At 37.4% G+C, this 23,155-nt stretch overlaps 1 protein-coding gene across 1 annotated transcript in view; it reads left to right on the plus strand.

The window, feature by feature from the left end:
• LOC127419914 (copine-9-like) overlaps nt 1-21,196 on the plus strand; it is a 66,610-nt gene extending 45,414 nt beyond the window's left edge. Inside the window, exons 9-21 of the mRNA XM_051661732.1 lie at nt 286-389; nt 2,842-2,946; nt 3,836-3,877; nt 4,000-4,075; nt 5,800-5,853; nt 5,954-6,015; nt 6,865-6,911; nt 7,091-7,272; nt 8,024-8,151; nt 15,948-16,050; nt 16,157-16,214; nt 17,026-17,099; nt 17,570-21,196. Coding sequence (XP_051517692.1) covers nt 286-389; nt 2,842-2,946; nt 3,836-3,877; nt 4,000-4,075; nt 5,800-5,853; nt 5,954-6,015; nt 6,865-6,911; nt 7,091-7,272; nt 8,024-8,151; nt 15,948-16,050; nt 16,157-16,214; nt 17,026-17,099; nt 17,570-17,752 — 1,218 coding nt within the window. The 3' untranslated portion in view covers nt 17,753-21,196. The remainder of the gene's footprint in view (nt 1-285; nt 390-2,841; nt 2,947-3,835; nt 3,878-3,999; nt 4,076-5,799; nt 5,854-5,953; nt 6,016-6,864; nt 6,912-7,090; nt 7,273-8,023; nt 8,152-15,947; nt 16,051-16,156; nt 16,215-17,025; nt 17,100-17,569) is intronic.
• The last annotated feature ends 1,959 nt before the right edge of the window (nt 21,197-23,155 follow it).

Below are 23,155 nucleotides of genomic sequence, written 5' to 3' on the forward strand. Positions count from 1 at the left end.
CCTCTAATGCAAGAGAGTGTCCTCTCTCTGGAATTGCTTTCTTGGCCCACTATTTTGTCTTTGTTGTGTCCTGAACTCCTGCTCTGGAGCGATGTTAACCGAGGCCAGCAATTAAAATGCATTGTTGAATGTAATAGCATCAGGGTGGAATTGGTATTGAAGTCCCAGAGTCAAGGGTGTTCTGTTTTGTTTGGTTGTTTGTGTACCTTGTTTGTGTGTTGTTTGGTAGCACTCAGAATATGTTATTCCCATTCATCCCAAAGTAATCAAAGTGTCTTATAACAGGACATTGCAACCATGCAACTCTGTGCTAACAAGTTGGATAAAAAGGATTTCTTCGGAAAATCTGATCCTTTCTTGGTGTTTTACCGAAGCAATGAAGACGGCACGTGAGTATCATCAGAAGTGATACTGTATTCTCCCTATTAATAATTTTCCTTAAAGGTGAAGTGTGTTATTTCTGCAATACTACCATCACCATTTTTTTACCATAATACAGTAAAAATTACAAAATTAGCGGCCGTTCACACTGAACACGTTTTTGTTTCTGAACTGTTTTTTATGTAAACATCAGTGTTGGATAAGTTACTTAAATAGTAATCCACTACAAATGACTAATTATTTCTCTAAAATTGTAATTAGGTTACTTTACTAATTACTTCATTAAAAAGTAATCACATAAGTAATTACTTTTAAGTTACTTTCTGAAACACTTTTCTGCTCAACAAATTCAAATAATGTCTATATTTCTTTCTTGTTCATTGTTACACACAAGTCATACACTCAGCACCTCACATTTCTCCTTCACAATGACTCGTTACTGGGCTGTAATTCATGTATTCTACATAAATAATATATTAGAAATAAGCATAACCCTATAATGTACTTAAAAGTAATTAAATTAATTGAAAGTCAGTAACTTTAATCTGATTACAAGAATTTTAAATGTAATGCATTACACTACATTTTGACTAAAAGTAATTAGATTACCGTAATTAATTACTTTGTAAATGGATTACACCCAACACTGGTAAACATGCTTTAGACATACTCTTTGACCGTTGGTCTGGGTCTTGCTGTTTTTTTACTGTCTCACATTTTTAAGAGGATGTGTGAAGTTTAAAGAACTTCAATTTTTAAAAATGCATCTCATTCGCTGAGATGTGTCTAGCTTTTTTTAACACAAAAACGAGTTGGGTCTGAGCGGCCCCTTACAGTAATGACAATCTAATGGGAATCACCATTAAAAATTATAGTGGGAATTACTAAATAATTCAAAAGTAAAATGTCCGGATGCATTACGTTAATGAGAATTTTGGAGAAAATGGGCCTACTGTAATTGTCATAAAAATAATGTCGCAATACAAAAAACATAGGCTGTTCATTAGGCTTGGGATCGATGACTTTTCCACGCATCGATAATCTGAAGATTTTCCCTATGATTATCGACATATATCAGGATATTATTTCAGATATTAAAAGGGCTGCTTATTGCACAATAGTCTTTGTCTTTTCAAACATATTTCTCAACACAACTCTGGTAAAGTGTGAGCAGCAGGGTAAATTAAAGGGGGTCGCACAGCGCGTTCTAAAATTCGTAACAATTATTTTCTACGAAGGTACGCACACACCGCCAACGCTCAGCATCAAAATTCTGCAGTGCCACAGAGCGCAACACACATAGTTTTCCATTAAATTTGACCCAAATCATTATCAAAGGACAAAGATGATTTACTCTAGCCATCACTGGATGACATATTGTGTATATGTATCTTTCATAGAGCATACATAAAGTATTTTCAGTTACAGTTATGACATTTTGTGGTTTGAAAGCTTGAATGAAGTCTATTCAAGGCTACACGTGGAGAAATTGCATAATAAATGTCACCATTTCTAATCGTTCAGTTTGCGCAGTTACACCAGTTTTATACACTAACCTGCAAACTCATCAACGTCGTTTTGTTCATTCTTGAAGAAGTACAAAATCCTTTGTAACTTTGGACTGCCACCTGTTGAGCCGCATCAGCTTGTCCTGTGTGTTTCAAGGAGCTCTAAAATACGGTGTGTGTGATACCTGTGTCTTTCCTACCCGCGACAGTAAATGTTATATCATCCTCATTTGGTCTCCCAATGCTATTATGCCAGACAGTTAAACAGAGGCCAACTGAGTGAATTGGAAAGCATGCAAATTAGGCTTCTAATTTAAATGTTGTTTAATTTTAAAATATTGATGACTCAAAAATATATAAATAAAATAACGTGCCAATCAATTAGCGATATATCGATATTTTATGACATCCCTACTGTTCATTTAACATGTTAATTCAGTGTTAATAGTTCATTCTATAAAAAAATTATGCATTAAAAATTAATGCAATTAATCATGCCCTCGACCGTGGGTAAATTTTGTAACAGACGCAATAACACAAAATTAAAACTGTAGCGTTTATGGTGTGATATACTGAAAAATCAATGAAATGCAACGCAGCCACAATGAGACACTTTAAAAGCATTTGTAATCGATTGACAGCCCTAAAAAACTTAATGATACTAAAAAACAGGCTTCATTTTCTTTATGCAAAATCTCATGTTGTTACCAACTTGTACAACTTTCTTTCTTTCATGAAACACAAAAGGCGATGTTACATTCAGTCTAAAAACTCCATTTGTGTTTCACAAAAAGAAAGTAAGTCAAACAGGTTTGAAACAACTTTAGACTGAGTGAATTATGACAGAATTAATTTTAGGCTGAACTGTCCCAATAATAGAAAAACCTATCAATCTTACAGCAGGCATCATAAGTCTTTAAGTAAACATTTCCTTTTTGATTTTCCTTTCTAGGTTTACTATCTGTCACAAAACAGAGGTGATAAAGAATACTCTGAACCCTGTATGGCAGCCCTTCACCATCCCAGTGCGAGCTCTCTGCAACGGAGACTATGACAGGTGAGGCTCATTTCCTCTACCAATAATATAATCCATCTACGTGGCTCCTTTGACATAAAATCAAAATTTATTTTATTTACTGATGTCACCAAGCCCTCTTATTTCTCATTCCATATCCTGTTTCACTTGGAAATACATCTCACACAAGTAAAATAGGTGTCGAAAACCATGAACAACAATTTCATGTTGACTTTTAATATGAGTGACTGTGTTAATGTACAGTGGACTCAAAAAGTACAGTATTTGCACACTTATTCCACAATTAAAAATGTGTGAATGTCATTGGATTAAAACCTAACAAACTTGGAAAAAGTGTCCTTGTGCAATCTTTATTTAAAATAAATGGCATTTGGTTTGATATTTTGTTATGTAATGCAATGACATTATTACATTTTAAATGTGGCTTAAGTGTCTTCATACTTTTTGGGGCCACTGTATAAAATTTTATAAATTTTATTTTATAAAATAAAACGAATTAAGATAAAGCACTTGATTCCTGGTGTGTTCTTAGAGCCAGTATCTTAGTATTTATATCCCCAACATTTAAATAATGTTTGACATTTCTGATGCGAGTCATATTTTTGACAGGAAAGGGTTTTTTATCATACCTTTAAAGCATCCCTCAGGCTTATGAGTTGTGAGGTGTTCAAACGAGACACCGCTTGTGCCTTGAGCTGTGGAAACGGGCAGCTGTGTCTCTGCAGCAGTCAGTATAATCCTAGCTGGAGTGAGGCAGCGGCTGGCCGTTATTTTGGTGTTATTTTGGACTGGCTCTGTGGACTCAACAGGACCCCATCATACTCTGACCTTTTGAGAAAACTCAGGCTTTCTGCACTTAATTTTAGGTATTGATTTACTGTAAGGTTTGATTTGTTTGTAATCTCTCCAGGACAGTGAAGATTGATGTTTATGACTGGGACCGAGATGGAAGGTACGCTGTTTTTTGTGGCTTGCGTTCCCCTTGTGGGTTGTAGATATAATTTCTTCTCATCATGCTCATACAATGTTTATTAAGTGTTCTTCAGTCAAGTCATTGGTTTCACTTTTCTTTAGTCATGACTTCATCGGCGAATTTACCACCAGCTATAGGGAACTGTCTCGCGGACAGAGTCAATTCAATGTCTATGAGGTAAAATAAATATTTTTTGTGTGCACATAAATCTGATGATTATGATTTTTGAACTACGTAATTAAATACAATTTTCACACTTTAACATAATTTGGAAAATGTGTAGCTTGATTGGAAATGGAAATAAAATTTCCAAAACAATATTCTGCTCACAAGTTATATAATTTACTGTTTTCTTCAAACACCACTTGTCTCATACAGTATTTCATCTCAAGCAAGCTCTTCACTGACAATTTTGTCAACTCGGTTCACAAGTACACTTACTATTTAAGAAAAAAAAAAGGGAATTTTTTTTTTTATTAGGGGTTAAATTGTTTGGTGTGACGGAAATTACGCCAGTTGTAATTTTAGAAAATGTATATTGAAATGGTTTGTGTATTTCACACGTTTAGATTATCATGTTTTTAAAGATGTAATAATTAGTATTTATATAAGATTTTCATAGTTTAACCTCTTCAACTTGACAGACCCCTTGGTGGGTTAAGTTTACGCTTAAAATGTTCAAGTCTATGAATACATAATTCAGGCATATGGGGTATTATTTGAAAGCTTAGAATCTGAACTTTTCATAGATAAACATCACTTCTGCATTTATGTTACATAAAATAACAAAATAAGGCCTGAAATAATTTGCGTTGCAAATCAGTGCCATCGTCTAGTCCATGCAGAGGCCGAGATATTTGATGAAACAATGTGGGTGGAGCATGAACTGAAAATTAGACTGAATGTCTATAGATGAGGACTAAAATGCGTTAGAGCGCCACCTACATTTAAGATCGGCATTTTATGACAGAGGTGATAGAGGAAAGAAAATGTTTTAGTACTTACTGCCATCTAGTGGAATAAAAGAATACTTTTTTTAATTTGGGGTGGTTTCTGAAAAAATGTGGCCAATTTTTGGCAGTTAATTCACATTTTGTGTAAATGGTGAGCTTTTAAATTTGAGCGTGAACAATTGCAGGCGGCACCCCAAAAATGCCCCAGAGCTGAAATGGTTAATATTGGTCTAGGACAAGGTTAATACAATACAGTTTAATAACAAAAGGCATTTAAAAAGTACAAAAAATAAATGATGAAGGCCCAGTAAAAAGTTGCCAAGTCAGTTTTAATGTGACCTTCATATAACAAAAAGAAAAAATTGGAATTCTTTTAGTTTTAATAAACAAACAAACATACAAACAAAAAAATAATCCCTGGGGAAATAAAAGTGCCTGTAGTTAAAGAAACACCCAATTATAACCCACAAATAGTTTTTGCACAATACTGAGTTTAAATGGCTTGTGATTATTTTACTCTTTGTTTAGATCATTGTAGTTTTTAAAATATAGAAAATATTTTTATGATGGTTTTTCATATTTTAAGATTTAAATACAGGGTGAGGGACAGGGGTAAAACAATAAAATCCATACATAAATAAATAATGAAGGAAAGGTAAAAAGTTTCCAAGAAAAAGTTTAAATCTTTTAGTTTTAATAAAAATCAACCTCTGAGACATTAAAGAGCCCATAGTTGAAGAAACATCTTTTTTTGTGGTAATCAATATCTGAATTATGAACTGGCGCAACTAAATATATATATATATAAAAAAATACTTTTAGCATTTAGAGTTTGATTTGATTTGTCTCATGAACCATACGAGGGGGAAAAAAACATATGAGCGCACTTCAGTAATTTGTCCCATTCCTTTCAACCATGTTTGATTGGTGTCTTTTGTTCTCTTTCAGGTCTTAAATCCTAAGAAGAAGGGGAGGAAAAAGAAATACGTCAACTCTGGCACGGTATGTGTGAATGAATTACCTGTCAAGCGCTCTCCTCTCCTGATTTATTTTCATAATGACTTCCATTATCTCTCCTCTCCCCCTCTTTCACTCTCTCTAGGTAACACTTTTGTCCTTCAAAGTGGAATCCGAATACACATTTGTGGACTTCATTCGGGGCGGGTGAGTGACCCTTAAAAGTCCCTGGATAAATTAGGCAGCAGAAACAGGCAGATTTACTGGTTAAAGAGCAGCTGGGACAGGCATGCATGTTCACGGTTTGTGGTTTGTCAATCTGAATATCTTGTGTTCGTGAGCCCTCAGGACAGGCTGCATTTAAAGTGAATTTTTCATTTACATTATGAGCATTTGGGTTGAATATAGATAGATAGATAGATAGATAACAGTCACAAAAATGTTTATGAATAGTTCATTAAACCCAAATAAGGAGGGCCATTTCACATATTCATTTGCAGTCATTATTTTAATAACATCATAAAATTGATATCAATGTAATAGAAAATCATATGCTCCCCGTTTGTCAGACAGAATCTGTAACAGTTACCCCCTTTGAAATACTATTTCTAATATATTAATAGTGCTGCTAAAAACATATGCATTTATATTGTAAACAAAAATTTTGGATTTTTTTTTGTTTAAATAATGTGTAAAATCAGAGAGGGGAGGAGAGAGAGAGAGAGAGATTATAGCACTTAAAGGAATATTTCGATTTCAATACGAGTTCAGCTCAGTCTACAGCATTTGTACCATAATATGATTTAGATTCTTTAAAAAAAAAAAAGCAAAAATCGAGGTTACTGTGAGGCACTTACAATGGAAGTGAATGGGGCCCATTTTTGGAGGGTTTAAAGGCAGAAATGTGAAGCTTATCATTTTATAAAAGAACTTACATTATGAATAGTTCATAATTTTACTCTTAATCTCTGTATGACACCTTAGACATGTAAAATAGCCTGTCATGTCAACTACCAAACAATTTTTGACTGTGACTCTTTTAAATTTTGAAAACAGAACACAGCTCAACTTCACTGTAGCCATAGACTTCACTGCATCTAATGGTAAGATCATCTACACTGACTGAAATACACAATAAGCAGCAACCATTTGTGTGTGTGTGGCATGCAACTGTGACATCACAATTTTAGACTTAGAACTTAGCACTGATGCGAACAACCACAATCTCTTGAACTTTTCTGTATTTGTGTCTAAACACGTGTTGATTGATATCTGAATGCAGGAAACCCATCACAGCCATCATCTCTCCATTACATGAACCCATATCAGCTGAACGCGTATGCCATGGCCCTTAAAGCCGTGGGGGAAATTGTGCAGGATTATGACAGTGACAAACTCTTCCCTGCCTATGGCTTTGGGGCTAAGCTTCCTCCTGATGGCAAGATCTCTCATGCTTTTCCCCTCGTGAGTAACAAAAACAGCCATTAACTAAAGTAATGTTGGATGCTTAAATCTTAAACAGTGAAGACTTCGTATTCATTGTTGATACTGAAATAGAGTGTCATGAATTTTGTTGAAATGGACATAGCAGGTAACAACATACAAAATGCCTTAGTTCGATATAAATAATTAAAAATGCATGGCAATTATTTATCATGTGTTATATACAGTATATTTATCAGGGTTGGGCATAGTTGAAAATGAAAATTCTCTCATCAAGTACTCACCCTCATGCCATCCCAGATGTTTATGATGTTCTTTCTTCTGCTGAACACAAACAATGATTTTTAGAAGAATATCTCAACTCTGTAGATCCTCACAATGCAAGTGAATGGGAACCAATATTTTGAAAGCTCCAAATGCATATAAAGGCAGCATAAAAGTAATCCACATGACTCCAGTGGTTAAATCTATTTCTTCAGAAGCGATATGATAGGTGTGAGTGAGAAACAGATCAATATTTAAGTCCTTCTTTCCTATCAATCTCGAGGACGTATATTTGGGGCTGGGGGGGTTGTACTTGCTAGTCTTTATTATTAGGGGAGTTAATTTAAAATGCCATTCTCAGTTAAATTCTGAGTGGTGTGAAACCCAGATATATTCAGTATATATATATATATATATATATATATATATATATATATATATATATATATATATATATATATATAAATTCTGGAGATCTTCTTAATGCATGTGTATTCTGACCTTGTAGAACTCTGACTGTGAGAATGCAAACTGTGTCGGCATTGAAGGCGTGCTGGAGGCATATTATGACTGTCTCCGGAAAGTACAGCTCTACGGACCAACCAACTTTGCCCCTGTCATCAACCAGGTGGCACAGTAAGCTAAACATTACTCCTGCAATTGACATGAGGTTGAGCTGCGGTCCAGAATACGACCTCCCCCACCTCTCTCTCTGCCCTTTTCTGTTTCTCTGTCTCCCCTGCGAGTTGAACTCATTCCTGTCACTATCCACTTGTTATTCACTCTAAAGCCTGTCCTCTTTCTACACACAAATGCACTTATGCACAAACACACACACACTGGACTCCTCCAGAATTCTGTGCTTGACTAACACTTCACTCCATGTACCTTCTGCTTAGATGCAGTCAAGGTGTAATGTTTACCAAGCAACATATCATGGAATTTTTCTTTTTTCTTTTTCTTTTTTTTGCTCATTTGAAATAAAACAGTTTGTTGGCAATGCTTTCTTTCCAGCGCACCCAGGTTATTTATTAAAAAGCTGCCAAATACGGCAAAAACTTTAACATAATTTAAAATAATCGTGGCTGGGATGTCACAGCGACGAGGCCCTAAAACATATTACCGGCCATGTTTACATACAGTATCAAAGCTTATAGAGAGCAACAGTGCGTGCCCACTTTTTCAGCCGCCTTGGTTCTGGAAGTATTCTTCCCATTAATTTTAAACCAACTAGCTCTGAGGTGAATCACAACATTAAAAACTTTGATTTGAAGCCAAAAAAGTATTCAGCAATTGGGAAAATAGACGAAGATACCACACTGTGTATACTTAACGTATTTAATGAGGGATAAACTACAAAAAACTAGGGATGTCCCGATACCTGGGGCGAGAATGAGTACGTGTACCGATACTTCCTTTTTGGTACCCGCTGATAATGAGTCCAATACCTGTTTTTTTGTTTTATTTTTTCTAAAATTCCATATCAACAGTTTATTTCAATTTTATCATCAAAATGGTGTTTAAATAAATGAAATCATTAATACTTTAATCAAATGAACATATAACAATTAATTTTAAACATAATATTGTATTATTTAAAAAAAAAAAATTACAAATACAATAATGGAGACATATTTTGTCAAATAAAGTGCTGCATAACAGAGCATCACAGATATGAGATATTGCTTAAATGTAATGCAATTACTATTGATTTATTATTATTATTAGTAGTATTACAGTGAATATTACATAACTATACAGTAGTGATCCGTTTCTGTTGTGCTACAAAGTTAATTAGTGCTCTGCTCGCTGTCATATGCTACAAACAGAGTGCGCAATGCTCATGATGGTGTTTTCCCTGTATGAGTCAAGAAGCTCTAAAAGGTATGAGCACTTTATGTCTTTATGTCAGCACAACATCGGCTCCACACATTCATAAGCACTCACATTTGAAGTGCGCAGCACATACAAACTATATATTTATCTCATTAAATCTCAGCTTTTGTGGTTACATAATGTCACTAGGACATAAAGTGATTTTAATTAGTGTGCTGAATGTTTAAGTAATGACATACGTACGAGTGGGCTACAAGTACATGAGCATGGTATTGGACCCGATTCCGAAACAGTATCTGTATCAGGACATCTCTACAAGAAACAGTGGAAAAAATATGAAACTGTTGATTTAAAGTTGTTTATTTTGAGTAGAGGATCAATATATTTAAATTATATTGCAAAATATTCAGATACATATATGTGGAGTGGGATGTGGTCATGTGTCTGTCACTGGGGAGAGAGGAAGCGGTAAGGGCCATCACCTGGTGATTAATGATACGTAACACCTGTGTCTCGTTACAGTCACGACGGAGATGGGCTTGAAAAGGCCACCGAGAATGCCAGTGAGGGAGAGAGAGTCCCAGTCACACAGACCTGACATTCCGTGATGCTAAACGCTGCAAAGCTGTTGAACTTAAATATTTATGAGTTTATGTTGTCTCTTATGACTAAAGCATAAGAGTAAATGCCCTGCTGTGGAGCTGAAAAGCCAAAGACTGTTTGTTAGACTGGGAAAAACCATTAAAGCTTGATTTACCTGGACTGCCACCCCGCTTCCTGCTTCCTTATTGTTGAATCCTCTACACTGGTGCCGAAACCTGGAATAAGGAAGAAGACTGTTCGCCATGGACACCTCACCGCTGGACGAAGTCATCCGTGCCCTGGCCAGCATCCAGGAGACCCACGACCAAGACCTCCTCGCACAAGAACGGCGCCTCCAGGAGCTCCTCCAAGCCCAAGCCGGGCAGGCAGGCCTTGCGGAGCTAGTTAGCTCCACGCAGTTCCTCCACCGCGGCCCCGGAAGCAGTGATGAAGCCACAGCTGCTGTTCCAAAAGATGGGCCACCAGGATGAGCTGGAGGCGTACTTGAGTTTCTTTGAGCAGTTGGCCACCGCCTCCGGCTGGCCACGAACCCAATGGGCCCTCCACCTTCTGCCGCTGCTTTTCAGGGAGGCCCAGCTCGTGGCGCAGCATCTACCAGCTGAGGACTTCTCTCTCCCCTTCATTTTACAGACAGATGCATCAGAGAGGGGGTTGGGGGCCGTGCTCTCACAGGAGGTGGAGCGCCCCGTGCTGTACATTAGTCGTAAGCTCTCTTTGAGAGAGACTAAGTACAGCACGATCGGTAAAGAGTGTCTTGCCATCAAGTGGGCGGTCCTAACCCTCAGCTATTACCTGCTGGGGCAGGCCTTCATCCTCCACTCAGATCACGCCCCACTTCAGTGGCTCCACCGCATGAAGGATACCAACGCGTGGATCACTCATTGGTACCTGGCACTTCAGCCCTTCAAATTCAAGGTGGTCCACAGGCCGGGGCCGCAGATGGTTGTGGGGGGGGGGAGTTAGCAGGCCGGATGTTGCCCGGGCCTGAGTCGGGCGGTGGGGCTATGGGGAGCGGGACGTGGTCATGTGTCTATCACTGGGGAGAGAGGAAGCAGAAAGGACCATCAACTGATGATTAATGATATGTAACACCTGTGTCTCATTACAGTCATGACGGAGATGGGCTTGAAAAGGCCGCTGAGAACTCCAGTGAGGCAGAGAGAGTCCCAGTCACACAGACCTGACATTCCATGAAGCTAAAGGCTGCAAAGCTGTTGAACTGGAATATTTATGACTTCTGATATCTTATGACTAAAGCTAAAGTTGATACTTTGTTGTGAAGTATGCCCTGCTGTGGAGCTGAAAAGCCAAAGACTTTTGTTCTGTTTGTTAGACTGGGAAAAACCATCAAAGCTTGATTACTTGGACTGCCACCCCGCTTCCCGCTTCCTTATTGTTGAATCCTCTACAATATATAAGTATTTTGTGTCAGGGTTCTGCCCTTATATTGTTTTTTCCCCCGTTTTTGGCAGAGCCCTGACATGTACGTGTTCTATGTCTGTTTTATGTCTTGTGTCTGGATTCAGCCACTTCAGTTGGTTTGGTTTATTTACTCTGTGGCTGAGTCCAGGCACTTGTGTTTTGTCTCATGCTGTGTGAATGCACTTGGGTTTGTGTTTTCGCATTCCCTTGTGCATTTGAGTCTGTTAACCTTGTTAACTGTCTGATTATTAGTTTATTAGTTTCACCTGCCCTCCTCGTTATCTCCTTGATTCCTTCCATTTTTAACCCCATTGTGTTTTTTGTCTTGTGCCAGTTTGTTATGGGATGTTGCATGTGTATTACGTCCCCTGTGAGGTCTCTGTCTGTTGTGTTTCTGTCTAGTTTGATTCCTGTTGGTTACCTGTTCCAGCCCAGCTCAGCCCGTCATCGTATTGGCTCCCTGGACTGTGTTTGTTTTTCCCATTCAGGGTAGTTTTTTGTTATATTTTGCATTAATAAAAGCCCATTACGCTACTCTGCGTTTGAGTCCTGCCATTTCCTCATCCACACCTGACAGTTTGAGAATGTACTGTAGGGAGACCAACTCAAGACCGAGTTGCGTCATTTGCAGTGTCATGGAAGTGGGCGGTCGCTGCAGAGCCCTTTTGCTGCCCTTTGTTCGCTGCGATTCTCTGATTGGTGTTGGGCCTCATGTATTCAGATAGAAGACAAAGGCAGGCCTAACACAGTTGTAAAACCTAACTCAGGCCGCATACCAAGTCATAAATCTTACTGATAAAACCACGCCAAAATCAAACAAAGGGAGTCCAAATCAGACTACAAATCCCATGAAGCCTTGCTCACTAAAGGATCGAACTCTCAACTCCTATTGGATGAGGCACATGACAGAACGCCCCTCAAACATGACGTCATCAGGAGTAGAAATACCTCTGAAATGCTTCCGGGATTTGCTCCCAGCAACTTTGCCCGCCATGTGTAGATGCATCTCATCGCTGCTCTCAGGTGTAGCCTCGTGGCATAAGGCAGTAACGTCCGACTTGAAACTGTGGCCATACAAGCTCCATCTCGCTGGACGAGTTGAGATTACTCTGTGTTCTATCGAACACTCTAATGGATCCGAAGGAGACCACTGAGCAATCCGCATCTTCATCCGTTTGCCTGCAGAAGTGAAGAGATAAAAGATTTCTCTTCCATCTTCAATCAAGTCGACATCGCTGATTTCTCCGCCAGCCCGCCGAGAACCAGCAGCCGTACTGCCCGCCGACAGAGTGAGGAAACGGCCTCCCGTCATCACCCGAGCCTCGAGGAACCGAGTCAGAGTTAAAGGACGGATGAACACACATTCTACGTCCTCATACGATTCAAGTAAGAGGTTTACGTCTGGGCAGAAAATATTATAGTGTGTTATTCTTGTGTATCAAGGTTATTGCTTGTACAGTTTACGGACCGCCGAGTCCGCTCATTGCGGCTAATACTCAAGGTATTTAATTATCACGAATGAGATTTGCTGTGTTGTAGTCCAACCACATTGGACTGTTGTGCATTTCCGCCATCGCGGGTGAGACCAGCACACTGAGTTTATCCATTGAAGAATCAAAGACCGTGGGACGGTTTACGAGCCGTCCACCACGTCTCTGAGTGATAAACTAACAGCTGCTTTCTCTCTCACGATCGCAAAATCGGCTTTGGGGCCATCACTTTATTATCTCTCTCTCTCGTACTAACCACAAACACACACACACACACACACACACGCACAACACAAGTAGATAGCTTCGTGATAAAGCTCAGCTTTGTCCCTAAGCTATCGTACAAGCGGATACACGTGGTAAACTGGTAGACGCCATTGACTGATTTCTCTCCGCCCACATTCGTGGCCATATTCTCTGGCCAGAAGTCTTGCGTGACATACTCTCACGTCCGCCATTTTATGCGCGTCCCTCCTTACACACACACACACACTCTCTCTCTCTCACACACACATACTCTCATGTGTTATAGGATTATTTTGGTTACCATATCTCATCATATCACTGTTTAGTTTGTAGTTGTAAGTCGGAAGTTTATTGACTGCATTGTATTAATTATTAATTGATATTACTGCATAAATAAACTTTTTATATTACAAAGAGAAGTGTTTTGGTTTGTTTTCCATATACCTGTGTCATGCTGATGGGATGTCAGTGCTCGCATTCAAGCCTTCATTCATTGTTTTTTCCCGAAAATCGATATTCTTCGGATGTCGATTTTCCTAAGAAAACAATCTAATATTGAGACTGTTATACTGTCTGGTTATTAGTCCTTGATTCCAGGGTGGTGCCCCGGCAATATTAATCCTTATTAATATTCTATTGATTTTTGATAATTGATAATTATCTTTGATGACTGTTGAATTTGAAGGATCAATAAGCTAGTGTTAATTTTAATTAATGTTTCACCTATGGTAATGATTAGTGATTAGCTTTGATAATTGTTGATTTAAAGGATAAAAAAAGCTAACATTGATTCTCATCAATGTTCTATTGATTTTAATAATTAATAATGATCTTTGATAATTATTAATTATTGCTAATAACCAAACCCGCTCCTAAACGTAGCGCACTACATTTACTGGAGCCCCATATGAGGTTTTAATGAGTTAGATTCAATTAATTAATTTAAATATTAACTAATAACTAAAGAAATAATTATTAATTATTTCTAATAGTAACACTGATCTAAACAACCAGTAAAGCCCTACATTGGCGAATCTTTCTCTGCAGGATCATAGGTAGTGCAGTTACAGTATTCACCACTAATTCCGCTATTAAACTCAATTTGTTTTTAAATGAAGGTGAAATAATGTGGACAAATGGCTTCAACAGAAGTACCATCAATTATCAACCTCTGAGTTCATGTCAGGTCTGTCTTTAAAAGTTTATAATTTATCATTGGAAAAAAAAATGAGTGGGATTTTTACTTCCGGAACCAGACTGTTGAGCTCTATTATGTTTTTACCAGTTTGGCCCATCTTGATGAATGCCAGTGCACAGAGGTTAGCAATTCAAAAGATATATGCAATATCTTAAAGGTACAGTCAAAAAAGGCTATGTTTAGAATGGACTTCTAGCCTACTGCTTACTGCATACTGTGACGCTTAGAATGTAGAATGTAAAACAGGCACATGACCTCATAACATAACATGTTTTATGCAGTAGTAGTGTACTCTTGGAGATAAAAACTGTTATTTTGTGTTTTTGATGCAATTTTTTGTTTTAAAAAAGTCTTAATTTTTGTTTGTCAAATCAAATAATAAGTCAAGATAAAGGTGTTATGAGTTGCAGCTATTATTACGTATAGTTCATTGGTCAAATCCCATTGCATTGTGAAATACATGATCTCAGTGTGTTCTGCTGTATACTGCACATTGCTGCAAAAGTAGGTCATTTGACTATTTGCATGCATTGTGCACTATTCATAATGTAGATTGTGCACGGTATCCTCAGTACTGCAGAGAAGTATGGTGGAATGCTTTTCTGAACATAGCTACATTTATTCTGAACTAAAACGCTACAAAAGTGTAGAAAATGGCTCTTTTACAATCAGTACACATATTCCCTTTTAATATTGTGTCATATCAATGTACCACTCATCGCACAACTTGACAAAACCTTGGAGACTCATGCTCTTGTTTTGTTGGGAGACTTTTAATTGCCCTTGTCACTTTCAAGGCCTTTGCAGATCCTTCTAAATCTCTCAATCTGAAGAAAATCAAACTCCCAGAACTGCAGGGGTGCTTTTAGAGGCAGATATTGATCGCCCACGTCTGAAGTGGTCAACTTCTCTGAGTTGGTATGAGTCGCCTCTCTCAGCTAGCCACTTCTATTTTGCTAAAGCCGAGACAATATCTGTAGGTGACTATTACGGTCAATGGACTGGTAGGAACAGACAGTTTTAATAATAAGAGTTGAGAGAGTTGCTCAGATAAAATGAAGCAGATTTTATTGGGGATTTCCTGTAAAGTGCTACAGTACAAAGTTATAAACAATCACTGCAAGCATCACTATTGCTCATACTTAGGTTTAGGAATTTGAACAAACCTCGAACTCTTAGTTCATTAAACTTCTCGTTTAAAGGTTTATGAATGATACCTCAAATTGTGCAGCTTATTGAAGAGAGGTGTGCTATTACTTTTCTAAGCAATCAGACTGACAATTTTCAACTGGCAGATGATAAAATCTCATAGACTTACATTGATGGAAGGAGCCACGTTATATCTACAGACCAAAATATCATAAAGACTTGAAGGTAGGCTCTTTTGACTTGGGCCAGTAAGCTCCGACCTAGCAACCACCCAGAACACCCTAGCAACCGCATAGCAATGCCCTGGTAACCACCAACAACACCCTAGTGTCATTTTGCATGCAAAACACCACTCACTTTTCAATTTCTTTGGTTCTTTCAAGTTTACTGCAACTAGACATCCTGAATCAATTTCAATGGAATCATTAGTTTTTGAGAGATAGAGATATTTTTAGTCTTAAATCTAAGATGGTACTTTAAATCTTCAGGTGTGCGACAGAGGTGACAGATGGCTCTCAGTACTTTGTGTTGCTGATCATCACAGACGGAGTCATATCTGACATGGTACAGACTCGAGAAGCCGTGGTAACTGTAAGTCATTTTCACTCACTAGACCTCCATGGTGTTCTGTAAACACAATCTTTTTAGCAGGGCACCAATTACACACTGCCTCCCCTTCCTACTTCTCTGTTTACAGGCTGCATCCCTGCCCATGTCCATCATAATTGTTGGAGTCGGCCCTGCTGAATTTGATGGTGAGATTATAGACTTTATGGGGTGAATTCACTAAACAGTTGCGGCACTTTTGAGTATGCTATTTCAGTGCAAAAACTTGCATCTTATTCTCTAACCACCCACAATGTAGTTTAACTAGGAGCTAAATGCACTGATGTGGGCTGCACTGTATTTAAATTATCTTTGAACCGGCCTGCAAGATGGGGAACTGTACAGTGCAAATTTTGCACAATGTTGTCGAACACACTGTAATAGTCTAAGGACGGGCAAGGAGGAGGCGGGAACCGTCTGAACAGTAAAATTTAATGGTAAACTTAAAACCAACATAAACAAACATGCAGCATGGCCACGTGCGTCTCTCTCTCGAACCGGCGTCTCTGGTTGCCCCTTTATCTTGCTGTCCCGCTTATCAGGTGATTCAGCGCCAGCCATGCTCCATCACATCCCGGCCACGCCCTCCTCCTCATCACACATACTTTTGACACTTTAAAGAGCTGATTCAAGTGTCTGGATTGCAGTGGTGAAGTAAAGTATGCCAGATCTTGGTAATCTGCTGCAGTTTCCACAATCTAGTCCTCAGAACCAGGCTGTAAGATGGGGAATTGCACTTTGCAAATTGCATTCAGCACAAATTTTGTGGGCACGGTTGTGCCATTATCTGATTTCCATAGTTCCTTTATTGAATCTTCCACTAAAACAATGCAGACAGTGCATGCAAATAAACATGCAATTCAATCTTAGTGAATTCTCCCCTATGAATGTTTGCAGCCAATAGCTTAAAACAAGCATAAGATATCAGGTGATGTAACTATTCTGTCTTTTATGTAACAGCTATGGAAGAGTTGGATGGAGACGAGGTCAGAGTGTCCTCAAGGGGACGTGTTGCAGAGAGAGACATTGTGCAGGTAAAATCACCACAATGTAAGCTATCTTTGTGTAGCAATTTTAGTCTTTATTGAAGGTGCAATGAGTTTCAGGACATTGTAAATGGTATTTTTTGGCATTATGTGAAGGAAATGTGCCAGAAATGAACATTTGCATAAAGGGGAAATATTTGCACCCTGGAGTTTGTTTATACTTTTGTGAGGACATACGTTTTCATAACCATATAAAGATATACTGTGTCTCACCCTTTTAAGTCAAATACTTACCTCTTACCTAAGAAATTAAATCAACTCATATTTTATGCTATAATATGTAAAACTAGGCCTAGAATTTTATATTAAGAACTATAACAAATGTTTTAGATAATACCATTTATTCCAAGGTTGACCTATTGCAAGGTTGACCTTCATTGGGCATGAGGAAGCAGTTTTCTTTTTACATGTGCTATCTGCTCTATTTCCTTAGTCTGTTTCCTGTATCTCTGATTCAGTTTGTGCCGTTCCGTGACTACATCGACCGATCCGGGAACCAGGTGCTCAGTATGGCCAGACTGGCCAAGGATGTTCTGGCTGAGATTCCCGACCAGCTGCTTTCGTTCATGAAGAGCAGAAGCATCGAACCCAGACCAGCCCTCTCATCCTCTCCCATACCACAGATAAACGTCCACCTCTGATCCTAGATTAGTTTTTTCCTACACCCTCAAACACAGCTATATGTCCATGTTTTATCTCCAGTCAGCCACTGGGGATGCATATTTTCCACATCAGTTAGCAGTAGCACATTATGTAGTTACACAATAATAAATGAAAATCAGGAACACGTTATTGTAAGTATGTGGTGTTACACTTAATAATCAGCCAGTGATCACTTAAATAACCCAACAGTTTGTGCTTGCGTGAAACGGAAGTTGTGGAGGTACTGGGAGGGTGAATCACACGAAAACTGCCAGAAAATGTCTGGGTAATATTTCACCCCAAAATCAAAAGCTGTCAATTAGGGCTGCCATCAGGGCTAAGAAACTTAATTTGTAATATTAACTTAAAATTTGAATTAAATTTTTTTTTTATTTCAGGTAGAGGGAAAAAGCTACAAGACATCTGATTTTTAAATCAACATTATCTCCTGGGGGGGGTTTCACTCCGAAGCATTTTCGCGTCTGTATTTGTCTATGTACGCATGCACTAGACGGACGTCTTTGTCCATTGCGGTGCGTCTTGTTTTTTTAAGCGTCTCGTGCAGGAGCACTGCGTTTTTTTTAGACACTGTCAGCTTAAAAGGAAATTAAATCATGCTCCCTGATCTGTTTTTAAATTCCGTAATAAAAGTATGCATTTTCGTACCATTGGAGCAATTCAAGCTGTACATGTAACTTTGTGTTTTTATGAGACAGACATGTCAGCAAGGGGCAGTTACATAAACATTACTTAAAAAGCTCATTACGGTGTATGAAAAAAAAATATAATTTCAATTTAAAAGCACATTTGTACAGTGCCATTTTAAGTATATTGTACATTATTGTAGTATTTGTTCTACTGCCTTTCGTTTATGCTGATCTTTAAAAAACTAAAAAATTAGAATAAGATTTCTTTTTTTCATCACAGTAATGAAACTTTTGGAGGAAAATGTGCTTAATTGTAATAAAAATAATGTCACACAAGGCAAAACATCTTAATGGGCATAAATGTTCTATATGCAAAATACAAATTTTTCCTTTGGATTCTGGGGGGAAATATGACCTGGATTTTTCTTTGTGAAATTCACCCAGGAACACAAGCATGGCACTCTCACACCCTGCTGATACAGAAAGTGAGCGAGTGGAAGCACAGGCTGTGTCCTACGCCGTAATACCCAAACACACCTCGCATGCACACGTCACCTTTAATGGCATCTTTGTATTTCACATAGTTTCTTAGTCCGAGGTTTTATTTTCATTCTCTCACAGGCTGAATGAGTTGCGCTGGCATACTTTTGAGTGTGTAAATATTTTCTAATTGGTGCACGATATTGAAAGGAGGTAATAAGAAGCTAAGTCAGGCAGAAAAACAGATGCCTGTGCAGGAATGCCTCAAGTACAACTAATTACCTACTGAAACAGAGGTGCCAATCAGTGCAGTTCATCCAGACAGAGGAAGATTTGGGGGGGGGATATCTAGTGTGTAATCAGGGAGAGGTTAATGGGCGAAGGAAGTAGGTAGAGGAATGCTGTGACAAAGATAAATCAGGTGATCACTAAAATGATGAGCGAAAGAGGACGATGCTTTTGAAGCTGTCGGGATAGAGGTGGATTTTTTGCGCACACTGCCATGTTGAAAATTCCGATTGTGGATCCAAAAATGATTGTAGACTCTTTGAATGTTTGCTGAGATCAGAACATTCCAGTGGAATCATTTATTTTTCATTCCTTACAGTGCTTGCAAGGCAACCATACGTATTAAACTTAACAACCTTAACCACAACAGACTCCATTTAAACTTTGTTTTGTAGATAATTTCAGTCTTAGATGTGCTGTCTATTTTTGGTTTTATAAACTTTAAACTTTTTAAATATCCCATTAAATTACAATAAGAGGCTTTTTTGGCATATATGCAAGTTTTTTTTGTCTTTTTTTTTTTTTTTGGTAAAAATATCTAAACTTCCTTGAAACAAGAAAAAATTACTTAAGAAGCAGAGTGACATATGATAATTTGTCTTTTTTTCAGAGAAATTTAACAAAATTTTGAGACGTTTATGCTTAAAACAATACAAAACAAATTTAAAGTTGCCAAATGGGTAAGAAAAATATACTTTCCCCTTTGAAGGTTTTTTCTTACTACACTGGGAAATGTCAATTTTGTTAGATTTTTCTGAAAACAAGACAAAATGTCTTGTGTAATTTTGCTTTTCAAATAAATGTATCTTGTTTTAAGAACGTTTAGATATTTTTACTGGAAAACAAGACAAAAATACTTATTATTTTACTTATTTTTTGGACAAAATTCACTTTTAGCAGATATACTCATTTAAAATATATGGCAGGCAAAATATATTGATGACTCATGCTGCACTATACAAATTTTTGTCCAATCAAATGCTTTCTAGAATGTCCTCCCCCTGCAACAGACCAGCAAATAGCAAATCATGGTTCATGTCTATGACAAAGCTAAAAACTATTGGTTATTTAATGTAAACCAAAGACCAGATTTTAGAATTAAACTGTGAAAGTCTCACATTGACTTACAATGATGCAGTTTGCCTTTTAAAATATAACAGACAGTGAAGACGTCATTGTAATATTTGAATACTGAGTTCTGATTGGTTACATCTATCTTACATCTATTTACACACTGAATTGGTCTTTTCTTTCTTGCATCTATTTAATCATATAGCCATAATATATAGCATTTACAGTGCGAAGTCAAAGTTTCATGTTCATATTCGTATTTATACAGAATAAAACACCTAATTACCTAAACATAAACACTATTCTTTTGCTGCCATGCAAGCACTGGTGTTTCCTTAAGGAAATGCAATTCTAGTTCATTTTGCTGTATATAATGAATAGTGCAATAACATTTTACATGCATTATTGCACTGCACCACAATGTATGGATGTATCATTCATAAACCTCGTTGCTGTGATCAAAATGTTGCTCAGATATTTTCATGTTGAATACCGTTTTGAAAGTGATCTCCATATTTATATAAAGTATATACTATTCCAAGTGTTCTAACTGTTGCTATAAAGTAGATATAATCCATGTTTGTTTCATAGTAAAGACAGCTATATTAAACACAGCTGCTTTTGCCAAAGTGCTATAATGTCTAACATTCCTGTGAGGGTTGTGTATCGATATGTGTGAGGCAAAGATGTTCCTTTTATATCTCCTTGTTGTGTTTTTAATAAAGCATGAATGTCTTGTGTTAACGTCTAAAGAGTCTGACATGCCTTGCCCCATAGACTTCCATCGTGAGTGCATTGCAACCCGATTTTTGTTTGTTTTTACAAACTGAGGGACAATCAAATGTATTATTTTTGTGGTAAACAACAGAAGATATCAGATGTTATCCATAGACTTAAATTGTACTGATTCCAGTACATTCCTTTAAATTAACTAAGAATTTTATTTAATTAAGTCTAATTAAATGTCGTCCCCATCAATGTTCAGACCAAACCTAAAAACATGGATGAATGGATGACAAGAAAGATAAAATTATAGTCTATGTCTACATCTAGTCTATGTGTTAGATTCTCTTTTGATGTCTGTTCATGTTTGGAGTTTTGCAGTAGCTCTTCAGCTCTTCACTGGCATCTGGTGGTGAATATATTGTATGCTAATGCTGAACCATAACCTTTCCCCCCTTGTTTTATGTTGGAAGAATGTAAGTGTCATAGGAAAATACAAGTTAATCTCAATATAATAATTTTTGTGTGACAATACAGCGATACAAAAGCATTTACAGCATTAACAAACACCAGAGAACATTATATAATAGTTGCAGAATTCAGTGTGTCGCAAATCATGTCCGGGAGATTTGGGAAACAGAGGATGTCACTATTAAAGTTAAAGAGCTCATCTTGCTATAAGGACGTGTCTACAGTGATGATCAGGGTGAAGTGTTGATTGTATGTGACTCATGAGGGTCTCTTGACATCTGCTGGAGATCTCTTTAGAACTCAACTGTCTGTCCTTTCCTCCAGATCCAGTTTGTAGATGGTTCATTCAACTGCATGATACAAAAAGTGAGAGGAGGGAATGTAAATTCAACATATAAACCATATTTACCCTGTTTACATTGTTTTCATTGGTTATTCCAAAAGAAAAAAAAAAACTTTTGTCCTTGTAATTGTTTTTCATCAAAATTAGATTTTTGCTTCACTTCTGAACAGGGCTGGGCAATATGTCTACAAAAATTTGTCTCGATATTTTTTTGCCTATTGACGATAGGCTATTCTATGTAAAGCTTTATAAGTATTATTGTGGGACCCAGTCAAGTTATTATAACATAATACTGTATAATAACTATTATTAGATTTATTTGATACAATAGTAATATTTCTGTCGTATTTATTTCACCTGGAGCTTTTATTTTGACAGAAAACTGAAAGTGCGGTGTGTAGTTGACAAATTCTGTCATCTCCTTTTTTGTGATGATACTACAGTACATCATGTTTTTAGATTTGCATAATAACTTGTAGCAGTTCCAAATGTTTGGAATTGCGTGAATGTGTGAACCTGCAGCACTTTGATTTCACAATGCTCGCAAACCGCTCTGAGACCGCTGAAACAGTCATTTTTCAGTTAGTCTTTTATGAATACTGAGGATCGGACACCCTACTCCATTGGCACACTGTTTTTGGCATACTATATAGTTGGGAAGAAAGCATATTCGAATGCACCCCATGTATTAATTTAATTAAACTGCAGCCTTTTACTGTTTAATAATCACAAATGACCGTATCGTGATTCTGATGTTATTTTTCTTAATTGGGCAGCCCTAAAGGTTCGCGTAATCAGTCTAATGATGACTGACTCTTTAGGAAACATAGTGGCCAAATATAAAGTGAATTAAAATCATCAAAATATTTTACAATATTACTTAATTTTATATTAGGGATGTCAATTTAACGAGTTAATTCAGTTCGATTAATATGTAATAAATAATGCATTTTAAAAAAATTACACAATTAATCATGTACCTGGACTGTAATAAGGAATATATCAATATTCTACCATCAGAGCAATTCAAGCTTGAAGTACAACCTGTTTTCAAAAGGGGGCAGTAAGCGAAACTCCAGCTGTTAAGAGAACAAATCACAATAGAGACACCACATGATGAGAATGCATTCTTGCGTTCAAACACAGCTGGACAGCGCAATTCCGATTGCAGGAATTTCGAGACATACTTTTCTAAGTTTCAAACTACATTTAACTTGACACAGCAACCTAAAAATGCTGTGTTTATGACGCGAAGCAACCAAAGTGAGACACTCCAAAAGCATCCGTCTGACACGTTTACATTGACATGTCCTTAGAAAAGCCCTTATAATGAATCTATCTTAGACAGATTGACAAATTAAACTAAAAAACTGAAAGCA

Source organism: Myxocyprinus asiaticus, chromosome 29, assembly GCF_019703515.2.
Source record: "Myxocyprinus asiaticus isolate MX2 ecotype Aquarium Trade chromosome 29, UBuf_Myxa_2, whole genome shotgun sequence".
Taxonomy (NCBI): Eukaryota; Metazoa; Chordata; class Actinopteri; order Cypriniformes; family Catostomidae; genus Myxocyprinus; species Myxocyprinus asiaticus.